At 30.4% G+C, this 11,716-nt stretch overlaps 2 protein-coding genes across 4 annotated transcripts; one reads left to right on the top strand and one right to left on the bottom strand.

The window, feature by feature from the left end:
• Positions 1-1,458: 1,458 nt before the first annotated feature.
• Positions 1,459-7,079, top strand: LOC130954629 (metal tolerance protein 9-like). Its single transcript, XM_057881386.1, has 6 exons — positions 1,459-1,678; positions 2,505-2,617; positions 3,494-3,739; positions 5,978-6,058; positions 6,137-6,367; positions 6,578-7,079. The coding sequence occupies exons 1-6, from the start codon at positions 1,459-1,461 to the stop codon at positions 6,923-6,925; spliced, it is 1,239 nt and encodes a 412-aa protein (XP_057737369.1). The 3' UTR covers positions 6,926-7,079.
• Positions 6,631-10,257, bottom strand: LOC130954628 (pentatricopeptide repeat-containing protein At1g53600, mitochondrial). 3 transcript variants are annotated; one of them, XM_057881384.1, is made up of 2 exons: positions 7,703-10,257; positions 6,631-6,848 (listed from the first exon to the last, which is right to left on the bottom strand). In XM_057881384.1, exon 1 carries the CDS (start codon positions 10,174-10,176, stop codon positions 8,074-8,076), a length of 2,103 nt encoding a protein of 700 aa, XP_057737367.1. In that variant the 5' UTR covers positions 10,177-10,257; the 3' UTR covers positions 6,631-6,848; positions 7,703-8,073. The 3 variants fall into 3 exon arrangements, with proteins under 3 accessions (XP_057737367.1, XP_057737366.1, XP_057737368.1); XM_057881383.1 differs by having other exon boundaries at positions 6,677-6,911; XM_057881385.1 differs by lacking the exon at positions 6,631-6,848 and adding an exon at positions 7,033-7,139.
• Positions 10,258-11,716: the final 1,459 nt, after the last annotated feature.

Here is an 11,716-nt window from a genome sequence, read left to right on the forward strand (position 1 = left end):
AAGGGAAACATATTACTCAAATGAAACAAAAATATTAAAATATTTAAGAAGTTAATTAAGTTTAATTAATTTAAATTTGAAATTATGAATGATATGGTATTTAGTTTGATGTCAAATAGAAACTAAAATGTTAATGGAACATGGCTATGGTGCACTGTGCAAAGATGAAGAGAAATTGGTGAATTAATTTTGGCCTATTTTATAATTTTGGGGAATTTTGGGAACTCTATGGATTTAACCTTTCCTTAATGTTGTGGGTATTTATGTAATTAGGGACTTTTGTTGGAGTTGTAGTTAAATAATGAGAATGAAGTTCATGGACCATAGTGAAATTTCTCGATTTTTATATTTAAATTTTTAAATATTCACAAGAAAATCTAACTAATAATATATTAAAAAGTGAAAAAATAAAACACTATGAAAGAGATAACAAAAATCCTAATAGAAGACACCTAAAAATCCTAATTTCTCGATTATTATTATTATTATTATTATTATTATTATTATTATTATTATTATTATTATTATTATTATTATTATTTACAATTTGGTTGAGTCCCAAACATTTCATCACATCAGCAACATTCCTATTAGTTTGGACAATGATTTGACATTTTTTTTTTTAATTATACCTTGATAAAAAAATTTCTAATAATTAAGATAAGTTTTTTAAAAATGTAAAATTATTATGTGAATTACACGTTTGTTAATTATCATAATTTAATTAATAGTTATAGATTAAATGTACAAAATAAAATATCAATTTAGATATATAGAATTTAAATATCTTTTTTTTTCTTTTTACAAATCTTATTTGTGTGTGAACCACACGTATATTGTATATTTAAGGAAATTATAATCTATCCTAAGTGGATTATTCCATTCATATGAATATAGACTAATTTAGAAAGTGTATTAGGTATGTTAGTTTATAACCGATGATGTGGTTGATCAAGCTAAGCATGCATTCTCCATGCTTCCTTTATTACCACTTATTAGTTTATAATTAATTTATAGTGAAAAGTGAGATACAGTTAATTTCATGCCAAATTGATAATTAATGAGAGTTATTCGTCAGATAATTTGACAGGTTTGACTAAATTATCATCTAACAGTTATTAACTATCAACTTCATATAAAAACAACAGTATATAATTTTTCATCATATTTTATACAATTTAATTATTTTTGCTATGTGATGTTACTTAATTAGATACACGTATAAAATTATTTTACATTAACATTGACAGTATATCAAAATTAAATTAATTTATATATACCATAAATCTTGATGTAGCATTCTCCATGCATTCTTGGTTACTTTTGATTTATATATTTATATGAAAAGTAATAAAGTCATAAATAAAGTACAAGAGAAAGAAGACATTTACCTATATTTGACTTTTCTATAAATATATGAATAGAAATTTGCATAGGTCATAAGCAATAACGTGCAAAATGGAAGGAGAGAATAATAATAAGAAGAAGAAGAATGGAAGTAGTAGTAGTAGTGAAGAATGTTCAAACTATAGAATGGAGCTTCTTTCTCCAGAGGCAACTGCTGAGAATGTTTCAATGGCAAGACAACCTTCATGGAGGATCAACATGGATCAATATCGATTACCACAGAGGAACATCATCGACTCTCGTTTTGGTCTTTCTTTACTACTTGCATTAAGTACAATACTGAACCCTTGTATATTTTTACTAATCTTTTTTTTATTCTAATTATTAATATTGCAAGTGTGAAGAATAGTGTATGAAATTAGTCTCACATTAAAAGAAATAAAGAAGAAGAGTGAGAAGTTTATAAAATAAGAGACACGTCAATTTACTATTTTAAGGTTTTTGCATTGAAAGTGGTATCTTCTCACTTTATATTCTTTTCTTGGATTCTTTTTTGAAATATTTCAGGTGGTTGAAAGCTCCTCATAATAGTCCGATACTATTTTTTTAATTTATAATTTTAAAATTTATTAGCGTTAAAAATTTATAGTTTGAGATTTATTAGAATAAAAATTTATTAATATCAAAAAATTAGTTGATATTAATCTAAAAATTTTGGCTTTCTAAATAAACTTTTTTCTTAATAAGTCTTTTATATTCACCTAAAACTTTACCTATTTTACGAATACTAAAATTTTGTTAAATCCTTATTTATGTATTCATTCATTCATTTTTTTGTTTTCATATTTACTATTTATTATTACTAGTGTAATAGTATTAAGATGTCTATCATCAATTTACTTTTTTATAAATTAAATATGGACAATAGTAGTAATAATAATATTTTAATTTTAACCAAGATGATAAGTATGCTATATGTAAAAAAAAAATAAAATCATAGATTCAATTTTTGAGTTAACAAAATATTTTTTTTTAATTATATATGATAACCGCCATTTTAGAAAAGAAAATTTATACATCTATTTTTTAATATATCCCATTATATATAATAGATTTTTGTTTATGAAATTTTCATGTCTGAAAATTGAAAATTGTAGGGAGACAAAAGAAACTTGCGGAGTACTACAAGAGGCAGGAAAGGCTCCTTAAAGGGTATCAAGAAGTGGATTCATTTACTGACTTGGGAATTTTACCTTCTCAAATGACTAAGGTTTTTTTAAACTTCTATTTGAATATTCACCCTTTATTTTGTTTAGTAAAGTATGAATTAGGTCCTAAACATTTTAACTTCGAATTAATTAGTTTTTTTTTTTTAAGAAGTATTAATTCGGTCTTTTACAATATTAAATAATAGATACGTTATATTTTTTTATTAATTCATCACATAAAATTTAGCAGCAATACGTATATGTACGGTTAACTATTGTGACATATTTATTTATGAAATATCGTCGCATAGAAAATAATTTTTAGAACGAAATTTCACTTATTTTGATAATATTGTAGTAAATAGAAAACAATTAATAAATGTTATATAAAAACTTAAAAAATAATAATGTTTCACGGTCTAAAATTATATTATTTTTATGCTCATATTACAACAACATACAGGACATTCACCATTATAGATAATAAAATATATAGACAACATTGATCATTTCGTTTCATACTATTTATTGATGAAAGAACATACATGTCTATTATTTACGATATTGATATATTTTTTTAATGACTAATTAATATGAAGTCAAAATCTTTGAAAATCTAATTATCACTTTATTCTATTTTTTTAGTAAATTCCCAATCTCATTGCCAAGATAAAATCATATCTAGGTATTTAAAAGTGATATTAATATCTGGTTGCTTTTAATTAGTGTAAATGACACCATCAAATATAAATATGTTTGATTGAATTAAAATTTAACTATTTTTTGTATACATAAAAAAATTATTAAATACATATGAGAATATAAAATATATGTTAACAATAATTTAAATAATAAATATATTTATATACAAATATATAGTGGTCGATTTGGCGACCGATCGATTAAGAAAAACAAAGAAATGTATTTTATATTTTCAGGAGGAAATGAAGGAAGTGGAAAGGAGTGAAAGAGCAGCAATATATGCATCAAACATAGGAAACATGGTGCTGTTTGGTGCAAAAGTGTATGCATCTGTTGAGAGTATGTCACTGGCAGTGATTGCATCAACACTGGACTCACTTTTGGATCTCTTGTCTGGCTTCATACTTTGGTTCACTTCTTACTCTATGAGTAAACCAAACCATCACAAGTACCCTATTGGCAAGAACCGCATGCAACCTGTGGTATGTCTTCTTTAATTATCTTAGGCTGCGTTTGTATACAGAGACAAGACACTGAGACATAGACATTGAGACACAAAATCATGTTTGACAGAGACAGTGTATCTAGAGACACTGAATTAGTGTATTTTGTGTCCATTATGACAGGAAGAACACGGAGACACTAACAAGGAACACAACTTATTTTTTATTTTTTTATTATTTTTGTTAATTTTTCATAATTATATTTTTTATTATTATATTTTTCATCTCAAATTTTTTGAATGAAAATAAAAAAAGAATAAATTAGATTTTCATAATTTGTTCTAGTTTATCACCAAACAGAATACAAGAACACAAAATTTTGTGTCTCTGTCCATCAGTGTCTTGTCCTATCCTGTTCCCAGTGTCTTGTCTTATTCTTTTCTCAGAAACAAACGCAGCCTTAGTTTCTATATGCAATCCCATTGTATTTCTCTAGTCCGGCAAGTTAAGGACTAATTCGTCACAGTATTAAATTCCATTTAAGGGTTTATCATTGGCCAATAGGTTACTCCATACATAAAGTGAAATTTAAACGTCTGACACTTATTTAAACAGACTAGTAAACCAACCTAACTTGATTCTTCTATATTCAATATAATAATGCACAAATTTCAATTGAAATCTATCTAAGATTCCTTAATTATTATGGGAATGTTTTGTAGAAAATAATTATTTTTTGTTTGGAAAAAAATTTGAAAAGATATTTTTTCGAAATGATACATATTTAAAAGGTCAATAACAAGTGCTGTATTTTTTATTAATTAAATAGTTTTTTATTTTTTATTTTTTATATTTTATATCAATAGTTTCAATGTAGCGTTTAATATTTAAAATTTAGAATTTAAAATTTAAAATTTAAAATTCATAAAATACTATATTCATTTTTTGCATTCACCTTTAGAAATAATTAAACTATTTTCTTTTTACTATAAAGGATTTAAAGGTTGACAACTTTAACCATAAAGTATATAAACTAATTTGATACTCATCAAAATTGAATTAGTTAGAGAAAGATATCTAAGGACTAACCCAATATTTGATGGATTAAGGTTTTTTAAAGCATAAAAATTGATAAAGTTTGAAAATAAAAATTTAATCATTCTTTAGTTAAGATAGTAGCGTTCAGATAAGACAGAAATTATATATTCAATAGTAATTAAATTATTATTTTGTGACTTTACAATATTTCTCACTTAGAGGATTTTTTTTTTAATATTCGATGGATATTAAGTTAGTCTATGTCTTTCATAATTGGAATTTTCGTCAACAATTAAATTTATATATTAAAAATAAAAAATTATTCTATTTTCGAGTATTTTGTGTTTTTCAAAATAATTTTCACCCAATATTTATATCCAAGTATTCCCGCTTTCTACATGCATGGGATGGGATTGTATTATTCATGTGAAAATGTTTTTTTCCCCTTATAAAAAGACAAAATTACACCATATGCCATATATCCATTATTGTGATCCAGTTGGTGAAAAAATACAAAATATTTTCCTAAAAGTGCATATATCTGCTAAAACTATTTCCGGTGGCATGATAACGTTGCAGAATTCCTATTAGCAAGAACAAAACAATTAATTCATCTATCAATAATAGGGTTAATAATTAAATTAATGATTATTCTCTAATTTTATTTTTAAAAAGTTTTGTCAATTAAATTAGTTTTTTTAAAGATTATAAATTAATTATTTTTATTTTTCTGTCACTCAATTAGTAATTTCTACCAATAAAGATGATATAATATATTAACTAATAGTATACATGACACTTATTCTCCTAGCACGTGCAATTGAAGGCTGAACAAATATTTTTATGAAAATATATTAATTTAGTCTATTTTTTCACTATATTCCTAATATAATCTAATGACACTAAATTGATAAATTTTTATAAATATATTTGTTCAATGTTTAATTGAATATGCTAGGTGTCATATATTATTTGAGTTAACATTCTATATCATCAATCATTGACGAAAACTGATAAATGAGTGACTACAAAAATGATTAACTTATAATCTTTAAATAACTAATTTGATTGATAACATCTTTCAAGGGCGTCTTTGGAAAATGTCAACTTTCAAGGACGTATTTAAAAAACGAGTCATCTTTTATGACTAATTTTACTGTTAACCCACCAATAATAGCATTGTTGTGAGTATGTAACATTATTGCTATTCTAAAATTATGAATTGTGTGATTTTGATAGGGGATTGTTGTATTTGCATCAGTCATGGCCACTCTTGGATTACAAATATTGTTTGAATCAATTAGGCAAATCATCACCAAGGTACACATCCAAAACATGCTAATTATTCATAACCAAAGTCACTACTCATTACCTACCATAAAATTCATTCACTGACAGACTCAACCAGAGAGGGATCCTGTAAAAGAAAAATGGATGATAGGGATTATGGTGGCAGCATCTTTGGTAAAACTTTTGCTCATGACTTATTGCCAAAGGTTCAAGAATGAAATAATTAGGGCCTATGCTCAAGACCATTTCTTTGATGTCATCACAAACTCTATTGGCTTAGCTGCAGCTGTTCTTGCCATCAAATTCTACTGGTGGATTGACCCTCTTGGGGCTATCTTGGTAAATTCCATACTACTTACTGCAGCTGTTCTTGTGATTTTGATAACCCTAAATACTTGTTTGTTTCACTCTTTTTGGTTTATCGACTCTGTTTAATTATTAATAAACCTAAACAGTGAATGAGATCATTGTTATAAGATGGAGGGAGTAATAATTAAAGTAATTCTCAATTTTGTTCTAATAATTAACATATGTTGAACAATTATGCAGATAGCTATATATACAATCAGCAACTGGGCAAAAACAGTGATGGAGAATGTATGGTCATTGATTGGAAGAACAGCCCCACCAGAGTACATTGCAAAGCTTACATATCTTTGTTGGAACCATGACAAAGAGATCAAGCACATTGACACAATGAGGGCATACAGATATGGTTCCAATTACTTTGTTGAGGTAGACATAGTTGTATCAGAAGACATGTCACTTATTCAAGCACATGATATTGGAGAATCACTTCAGGAAAAGCTTGAGAAATTACCTGAAATTGAGAGGGCATTTGTTCACATTGATTTGAACACCACTCATAAGCTTGAGCATAATCCTAAGGTGGTGTAGCATAGCAAGAAATTGATTAAGCTATATTCAGTGTAATAGTAATGGTGATTACTTATTGATTACTTCGCATAGAATATTACAAGCATTTGCTTCAAAAAATAAATTATGGGTGAAAGAGAATGTAGTGTTAGTTATTGTAAAACAATTTCTTCAAATGTATGATATGACTTTCTAGTTTCTACCAAGCATCCACACAGACAAATGAAATTTCCAACTGCAAGAGAGAGTCACTGTCAACTATCACTAATTTACCCAAACAAAACCAGTATTCATGTAAAGAAAAGATAAACATGCCAAAGGTAATCAAAGAAGTAAAGTTCAATCTTAGTTCGACTCAAAGTAACATCAAACAACATATTTGATTGATTAGGTGAGGACATTTTTAAGTTTTTCCCAAGAGTCGTTAGTTGTTTGGTGAATTCTAGTTGTTTAAACAGAATTTTCCCATCCATCAATACTTCAAAATTATGACTGGAGTATTGCAAATGTTTCCAGTAGTTTGCAGTTTACACTGTTTATAGTTGATAGTTTACATTGTATCTGTTTGACAAAACAATCGGATCAACAAGTGCTTTCTTTTTATTTTCTGGTGAGAAGAATAATTTCATTGATCAATAGAAACAAGTGCAGCTTGAAGCAAGTACTAAAATTTGCACAAATTATGCCTTGGTTAAACAATATACAATAGCTACAATTATGACTTCTACTTGGTGACCTATTTGTTTCTATCAATAACACTTGCAAAGGTGGCAGCAGTAAAATATGATCAAATGTTACCTTTACAATATCAGAAATGGTTGACTTTGGTCACTAAATCACTTTCAACATAGTGATTTTTTCCCGTTTCCATACTTCTCTTGCTGTTTTGTTATTCTTGCCTTCTTCAGAATCCGATTTTTAAGTCCATGTTATCCGCCAATAGGGTGCAGATCATGCAATAACCGGAACCTAAACCAGAAATCCCATCGATCCGCTATTGAAGGGCATGATTTGTTGAATGCTCTATGTTATAACGCAGTTCTTTGGATCTCTAGATTGGTATAAGGCAACTGATGTTTTAAATTGAGGAAACTTTAGTAACTGCAACACCACCAAGGTTCCAGGAGATGTTCATTAACTAGAATGGTTCACATGGTTGACTCGGCATATTACAACAGCATCTCCTTGGCCATAGTCAATATAGTGGCGTTTATCTCTTCATTATCGCTACGTTGAGCTCCGGCAAGAAACAGATGAACCTCATCTTTCAGGGTAATCCAACTACAACCCGGATTTTTTCTAATTCCTTTTAAATTCTTAGTCTTTCTTATTAAGTCACCCTCAGTCTTTCTCCCAGCAGCAGAATACAAGTCAGATAATACCACATAAGGAGTCGCATTTTCAGGATCCAGTTCGATCATATGCTGAACAGCAAGCTCGGCAAGGTCAAGACGCAGGTAGGTCCTGCTCGCAGCAAGAATAGCTCCCCAAACCCCAGAATGCGGCTTCAATGGCATTGAACCTATTAAATTGATTGCTTTGTCTAGCAAGCCAGCACGACCAAGGAGATCAACTATGCATGCATAATGATCAATTTCTGGCTCAATTCCATATTGAGATTTCATCGCGTTAAATAAATTCCATCCCTGTTCAATTAGCCCTGCATGAGTGCAGGCCGATAGAGCAGCAAGAATCGTAACACCATTGGGTTCAAGGCCTTTATTCTGCATGTTCTTATATACATCGAGAGCTTCTTCCCCAAAACCATTTTGTGCAAACCCATTGATGATCGAGTTATAACAGATGACATTTGGTTCAACAACATCTAAGAAGATCCTGTAAGCATCCATAACATTTCCACACTTAGAGTAAAATGATATCAGAGAATTTTGTACAGACAGATCATATTCCAAGCTCGTCTTTAGAACACAGGCATGAATCTGGAGCCCTTGGTTCAAAGCTACCATGGCAGCCGAAGCTGCTAGAACACTGCTAATAGTTAGAGGATTCGGCTTACATCCTTCACGATTCATCCGAGCATACCAATACAAAGCTTCCCAATATACCTTATTAGTCACAAACCCAGATATAACAGCAGTCCAAACAAAAGTGTCTTTCTCTGGCAACATACCAAACATCGCCTTGGCCTCTCCAATTCTTCCACTCTTAGAGAATCCAGAGATCATGGCTGTCCAAGAAATCAAGTCTTTCTCCGGCATCCTCTCAAAAAGCCTGTAAGCTGCATCTACTTCATCTCCATGAATGTATCCAGAAATCATAGAGTTCCAGCTAACCACATCCCTTTTACTCATGGTACAGAATATTTTGCTCGCTGCATCCATCAAACCGAATGAACAATACATTGTAATAAAAGAATTACTCAAAAAGCTATCAAATTCAAATCCCATATGCGAAACCAATGCATGTATCTGCATTCCCTCCCACATCCTTCCACAACCTCCACAACCTTTAAGCAGAATAGTCATTGTTGTGGAATTAACTCCAACCAGGCCTTCCCTCCTCATATCCAAGAACAATCTAAACCCTTCTTCAAAGAAACCTCTCTCCATGTACCCATCAATCATGGCGCTCCAAGAAACCACATTCCTCTCTGGCATTCTGTCGAACAATCTCCGAGCACTGGCAACCTTCCCGTCCCGGCACAAGCCATCAATAACAGAACTCCAAGAAACAACATCCCTCTCAACCATGCCTTCAAAAATGTGCAACGCCTCCTTCGTTTGGCCCATCTTGAAGTACCCATTGATCAGCAAATTCGAGCACGCCGGGTCCCGGAACTCAACCGGGGTGTCACAGTACAACTGTTCAGCCCTGTGTATCATTCCAGCCTTAACAAACCCCATGATCATGGCAGAATATGAAACCAAATTGCGTTCCCTCAAAAGGGAAAAAATCTTGTAAGCATTGCAAACATCACAACCGTTGCGAATATAAGCAGAGACCATGGCGTTATAAGAAGAAGTGTTTCTTTGGGGCATTTCGTCGAACATCTTGCGGGCATTTGCAATTTGACCGTTTTGGGCATAGGCAGTGAGCATGGCTGTCCATGAGACCGTGGTCTTCCGGGGGATTCTTCGGAAAACTCCTTCCGCGGCTTCGACGTCGCCGTTTCGTCCATGTTGGGCGATTTGGTTGTTGCAGTAAATCAAGAAGTTGCTGCCATTCGCACATTTTGCAAAGTGAGTGTGATTGGAATGTGAGAGTGATGGCTTCAATTTGGTGATTGGTTTGTTGAGGTTTCTGGTTAGCATGTTTGGGTTCGAAGATACTGCAAACTTTCCATAGCGTCACACTTGACTCAATTACTAAGCATTCAAACTAAGAGTCATTATAATTTCTTCACAAGGTAATTATCTGGGTTAACCTTGGCATTAGAATTTGGGAAAAATAACATTTGTTAGGGTAGATATCCTTGGTGAACATTCAGGTGTTTTTGTGAAGTTTTTTTTTTTACCAAACCGCATCCCCCAATCTGACAGGTTAAAGATTAATTCATCGCAAATCTGAGTTTCATTTAAGAGTCTGTCACTAGCCAATGAATTATTGCATACACAAGACGGAATTCGAACTCTTAACATTTGTTTAAGAATAATTACACAATTTAATTAAATTATTATTTAATAATCTTTAATTATTAATTTTATATTGATAAAATTGTGAAAGAATAGAGAAAGTAAACCAAGTTGGGTTGGTCTAGTGGTTAGCTCACTAGTCCGCTTAAGCAAGTGTTGGGGGTTCGAATCCCGCCTTGTGCATGCAGCAATCCATTGGCCAGCGGCAAACCCTTAAATGGAGCTCAGTACCGCGACGGATTAGTCCTTGACCTGTCGGGTTGGGGGATACCGTGGGAAACCAAAAAAAAAAAATAGAGAAAGTAAAGAAAGAATTTTTATTGATTATTAATTGATTGAATTAAACATGTGTTGTAAACTATGAGGGTAAAACTAAATATATATATATATATATAGAGTATTGTCCTATAAAAGAGAAAAGTAAAGATAAAATAAGAAGAAAAAATAATATAAAGATAAGATAAGATAAATTAATAAAGACTAAAATTAGAACTGAATTTATGGGCCACAAGACTTCTTTATTGTTGTCATGGGCTAATATAGAAGAGTAGTTTAATATATATAAATTATTTACACCTAAGTCTCTATTATTCTAAAATTCTATCAAGTTATAAAAAGTAAAGATTCACGAAAATTATTTTCATACAAAGTTAAAAATTGAATTATTTAATAGTTTTTAACTTTATAATATACTTATTACAAATTTGAAAAGAAAGTTATACCAGATTTTTGTCGAATTTATTAATTTAATAGGATATAATGTTAGTTTAGATTAATTTTTTTTAGTAATTTTTTTTTAAATAAAGTATTTTTATTAAAAAAATAAATTATTTTTTTAAAAGTTAATAATATCTTATTTAAAAAAACAAAAAAAATTTCATACTTAAAAGTTCTCTTTTTAAAAATTTTATTTAAATATAAAATTGTTACGGTGGGTAATTGGAGATGAATAAGATAGATGGCTTTAGTTGGCCCAATCGTCCGCGGATGGTGGCTTCCGAGCTGGTTTGCACGTTGGAGCCTCCTTCCGACTTGTATTCGTGAGTGAATGGGGGTGGTACCTGCAAAGACACTCCGATGCCTAAGTTAGCAAGGGTGTGAGCAGGTCTAGAGAGTATTGGGCTTAGAAATACCTGAGGGGTGTCAGTGTATTTATAGTGGTGAGCCAATAACCACCGTTGGAGTAGTGCCATATTTTTAGGGTGTTAACCGTCCCATT

This window comes from Arachis stenosperma, chromosome 10 (assembly GCF_014773155.1).
Source record: "Arachis stenosperma cultivar V10309 chromosome 10, arast.V10309.gnm1.PFL2, whole genome shotgun sequence".
Classification (NCBI taxonomy): Eukaryota; Viridiplantae; Streptophyta; class Magnoliopsida; order Fabales; family Fabaceae; genus Arachis; species Arachis stenosperma.

What these genes read in the sequence shown, in the direction of transcription:
- LOC130954628 (XM_057881384.1), bottom strand. Translation starts at nt 10,176, where the DNA reads ATGCTAACCAGAAACCTCAACAAACCAATCACCAAATTGAAGCCATCA.
- LOC130954629 (XM_057881386.1), top strand. Translation starts at nt 1,459, where the DNA reads ATGGAAGGAGAGAATAATAATAAGAAGAAGAAGAATGGAAGTAGTAGT. An exon ending in AGAACCGCATGCAACCTGTG is followed by an intron (nt 3,740 to 5,977) that starts GTATGTCTTCTT and finishes TGATTTTGATAG; the next exon opens with GGGATTGTTGTATTTGCATC. An exon ending in ACCCTCTTGGGGCTATCTTG is followed by an intron (nt 6,368 to 6,577) that starts GTAAATTCCATA and finishes ACAATTATGCAG; the next exon opens with ATAGCTATATATACAATCAG.